The following is a 4,851-nucleotide window of genomic DNA, read 5'->3' on the forward strand; positions in this document are numbered from 1 at the left end:
ATGCGTTCTGTGTGAATGGCTTGGTTTCGGTTTTAACCTAATCAAGATCTTCTACGCATTGAGCTTCTATATTTCTCTAATATTTTGAATGAATAACGCAGCAGCGGCGCGTCTCGTGGGCTAGACTAACAAAACATTAAACTACAACGTCACTTACATCATCACCGCATCTCGTTACTCCACTGATGACGCTCCCTGACGCACACCTAACATTCATTGTACTATTTTTGCCTTCAAATGCAAATGTTTATTTTAAATTCGACTAATAATATTTTTTTTTATTCACAACATCACAGGCAGGCACAGCACTCATGTTCCTGTTTGTGTGTGCTGTCTGCGTCACTCATAGCACGTGCCTATATCGTGCACTATATCGAAAATTTTTTAGATCTTTATCGAAGAAGGTGTACCGTCAATAAATATCGATACCGTTTTATCGCCCAGGCCTAGTCATGACATCCTTTTAAGCTTTTGTTTATCCTGTTGTCTTGTCACGCATGGAGTATAATCAGAAACTGAATGGGCATCTGTAAACTGTAACTAGTTAAGACACCGTCATTGACTATAATGGGTTCTACTTGCTTTTGAGGCAACTACGCTCACATCGAGTGTAGGCAAATGTCAGCTGTTCAGAGACTGAATGCCAGTGGGCATGGCCGGTTGAGTGATGATGTATAACTACTCGTTGATGCCTTGCTCTAGAGGTAGTCATATACATATGTTTAAATACATTTGCCATGTGATGTCCCACAAAATCCAAACGAGCCATTTTGTACAATTTATATAAACTTTGAATTCAAATGTCTTTTCAGTAGTTTACGTCAAGTACAGCCTGCCACCCTGCAAAACAGGACATTTCTGCTCAACTACAAACTATCAATAACCCTTAGCTAAAGGGAAAAAAAAAACTCTGAACGTACCTATGGTGTTTGCTTTGCTGAACCTCCTAGGGACAATGTTGTCCATGTTGCTGTCTTCACATAGCATGAGTTCAGTGAGGTATACTTCCACCTTACAGTGTTTCACAAACATGCCCGCTTCTACCACCTGAGGACAAACAATAAACAAACACAACAGTGAAAACCCCCACATTTGACACTCTGCAGTTAATCACAACTGGACTCTCAATGGAAAAAAATGAAATTGTGAAATGAAATGTGGGTTGAAGTCAAACAAAACAATTCATGTATCATCAGATCACTTTCGATGGCTCTGCTTCTCATTTCTGACATTCTCATCATGGAACAAATGCAACTGATCCACTGATGACAATGAAGCTGAGGCTTTTTATGAGCCATAAATTATTGGCAACATGCAGTATCTCAATCACAGCGCACACTGTCCACTGTACTAATCAACTCACCTTTTTACAGAAACCATGAAGAAATTTACTCATTTAAGACCTTGGTTCACCATTGTTCATATTATCAGCACCTCATTGGTTTTTAGCAGACATGTCCAAGTCTGAACTTCGTCATGTTAACTAAGTCCTTAGTTCACCAGTTTAGTGTACTGGTGACACGAGAACTATACTAAGCATTGACTAGACTGTTGACTAGAGAGAAAACTGCTTTCTGTGTACTACTATTAACCCTCTGGTGTCTGAGTGGGTTTTGAGGACCTGGAGAAGTTTTGACATGCCCTGACATTTGCTTAAAATGGCTAAAGTCTGGTAACACTGTATTCAGCACAAACTGGGCTACAGTAATACTGTATGTGAGCAGCATGAATGTACATGTTTGTGTTTTTGAGAAAACAATGTTTATGCGTGGTTAGTGAAAAACTAAATTTTTTAAGTCACTGAAATAAGGCCATAAAACACATACAGAACATTTATTCACAATACTTTTGAGAACTGGATGTGGTAGACTAGAGTTATTGATACAGAATGATGTGAAAATCATCTAGTTCACTCATTCACAGAAAACAATATATTGATTTAACTTTTGTAAGACATGTTTTGTGTTAGAAAGGCCATATGCGAGGGAGTGACAATGGCCATGAATATTTGGCCATGAATATTCACACCTGAGAGACAAAGGGCCTCCCATAATGAGCCATCAGTCAGTAATGTGTCTGTGAAGCAGGTAACAAAGAATGTAAGGACATTAAAATAATGGGGGGGTTTGATTATTTGTATTTTATTTACAACACAGGATAATCAAAATATACAGGTCAAGGACACATGATTGAACTTGCTGATCTAAACACTGAGACTTGAACAGTAACACACCTTTGTGCCAAACATTCTTAGACTCTAACATAGGGCCAGTTGCATAAACATAGATACTATGTTAAGACTGTGTCTTAAGAACTAGTTTGACCAACTAGCAGTTGGCCAAGAGATAATCAAGTCTCACTTTTCTGATTAAAATTGGGCCAATCTACATTTTTGTAACTGACTTTAAATGACCAGTCTATATGAAAACAAATTAGATGGCTAACTTTTTAAGACTAGTCTAAACAGTTTATGCAACCGGCCCCATGTGCTGTAACAGGGTTTCTGCAGATATGAACAAGTAAAATTTAAGACTTTTTAAGACCTTTTTAATACCACCTTATATGAAATTTAAGACCTAAACCTGTAATGGAAATACACATTTTATTACATACATATATGTAATATTTAATGTGTATAAATTAAAAAGAAAACAAAATATCATTGCTGTAATAAATTATATTTATTACTACGATATACAGTGAACTTTTCATGTCTTTATATTTTATAGAACATAAAAAAAAAAACATCCTGGCGTTGTAAGACATTTAGATGCAATGAAATCACACATTTCAAAATTTTTCACTTGATTTCATATATGTAGTCAGGAATTATATTTTGGAAAAATCTAACGAGTAAAATGTGTACATCACAATAACGCAATAACAACTAATGCGAGTAATCTTACTCATCAGAATGATCTCCTCCACTGGATCAAGCCGCGCGTCACATTGTGTTCTTCTTCTGAGGTAAATTCTGGGTTATTCTTCTCAGCGCATCTTCTTCCAAAAACAAAAAATAGCCAAGATGAACTTGAATCTTTGTTCACGGAGGTGATGTGGGCGTTTACATGTCCATGTGTCTCACGTGGATGACTGTCATATCAAAAGCACGATCGGCTCATGGGCGTGATCACATTAGAGACAATGAGTTTAGACAGGAAAAACTGTACCTCTCGTTGGTTTCATATGGATTACTTTATCAGAGAATATTTGTATTCTTTATATTTCGACATGACTAACTTCATTTAAAAGTAGACATTTCAAGCTTTCTACAGACATTTTTCATGTCTGTGTGTCAAGCATTCGCTGAGTTTTGGTTAATTTTTGTGACATGTCTCAGAAAGTAGTTCATGGAGAGCCAAATGGCAGAAAGCGCACACTGTTAGTTTTTTCTTTGTTTTACAAAAGCACAATGCTTTGTTGATATTGCGTGATAGACCTTTTTCTCATTTCCAGGTTTTTCAGAAGTGGAAGTCATCATAGTTGGTCAACTTCGAGAGCAGTGAATAGGAGAGTGCTACAAATGTATTTTTTGCATTCCCATTTGCTCAAATAGCAAAAGAAAAACTCCATATTTTGATACAAATTTGATATAATATAATGTATGTACAAACATACATTTCAAAAAAAAAAATATATATATATATATATATATATAAAAAAACTTTTGATGATTTATGATGCAGATGATCATTGAAACACGTCATCAGTTTTGTGACATATATATACACCGTTGAAAACAAAATTATTAGCCCCCTATGAAATTTCAATTCTTTTTCAAATAACTAATTTTTCAACAAAGCAAGGGAATTTTAACACAGTATTTCTTATTATATTTTTCATCTGGAGAAAGCTTTATTTATTTCAATTTGCTTGGAATAGAATAATTATTTTAAAAAAACTGCTGAGGTCAATATTATTATTTTTTAACAATTGGATGTTCAATTGTTAGTTTTTTATTTTTTTTTTACTCTTACTCAAGTAACTATTAATTATTTCCAGAAGTACTTGTACTTTTACCCGAGTACAGTTTTTGGATATTCTACCCACCTCTATCAAAAATCAGCCAATAAATATTGGCGGCCGATATATTGGTGCATGTCTAGCTTTCACAAAGTTTAAGATGTAGATAAAGATCGTCAGATGTTTGCTGTCTGTCAATGTTGAAAATGATACTTTGTCTACATCAGACAAGAGCAATGTGACGTAGTATGTAACAATAGCTATGTTTCCATTCTCCTATTTTTATGTGCATTTTGGATTATCGCATTAAAAAACCGCTGGATGGAAACGCCAAGATGCGCATATATTTTAAAAAATGTGCATAAAAAACTTATGCGCACAACTGAGTAGGATAAACCTTTTATCCGATAAGAAAAAATGTGCATAAACTACGATGGAAACACATTTACCGAATAAATTCCACCATGCGCATTGAAAAAGTCAGGTGACTTTGCGCTATGAGACGGGATAAATTGACTAACCAGCGGACCGATCTCGTTCACAGCATCTATATTGGTCGTTCTGAAATGCCTGAGGAAAGTCTGTCATCAAAGTATTTCTGTATAATTACTGTCTTACATGACTGCGTTCCCAAACAGCAGGCACCGCATTTATTGTGTTACGTCTGCTCTCTTTGAAGCGCAAGTAATTTATTACATATGAAAATTATTATATTCAGTGGCTTCTCCTAGTTTTCTTAGTGATATTTAGTGCCAGTTTATCAGGAAGTGACAATTTTGTTCTCTTTCATTCGTTGGATGGAAACGGTGCTTTATCTGCAAATGTTTTATGCGATTTTCCAGTTTTGTGCATAAGTTAAATTCACATCTTTGGATGGAAACATAGCTA

The 4,851-nt window shown here is 35.4% G+C and overlaps 1 protein-coding gene across 1 annotated transcript in view; it reads right to left on the bottom strand.

Annotated features, from left to right (window-relative positions):
* Window positions 1-4,851, bottom strand: part of LOC107743493 (ubiquitin carboxyl-terminal hydrolase 15-like) — a 29,008-nt gene that overhangs the window by 8,203 nt on the left and 15,954 nt on the right. The window contains exon 3 of the mRNA XM_016556717.1: window positions 921-1,047. Within this exon, the coding sequence (XP_016412203.1) occupies window positions 921-1,047 (127 nt within the window). The remainder of the gene's footprint in view (window positions 1-920; window positions 1,048-4,851) is intronic.

Source organism: Sinocyclocheilus rhinocerous, unplaced genomic scaffold (assembly GCF_001515625.1).
Source record: "Sinocyclocheilus rhinocerous isolate Xijiao unplaced genomic scaffold, SAMN03320098_v1.1 scaffold1789, whole genome shotgun sequence".
Classification (NCBI taxonomy): Eukaryota; Metazoa; Chordata; class Actinopteri; order Cypriniformes; family Cyprinidae; genus Sinocyclocheilus; species Sinocyclocheilus rhinocerous.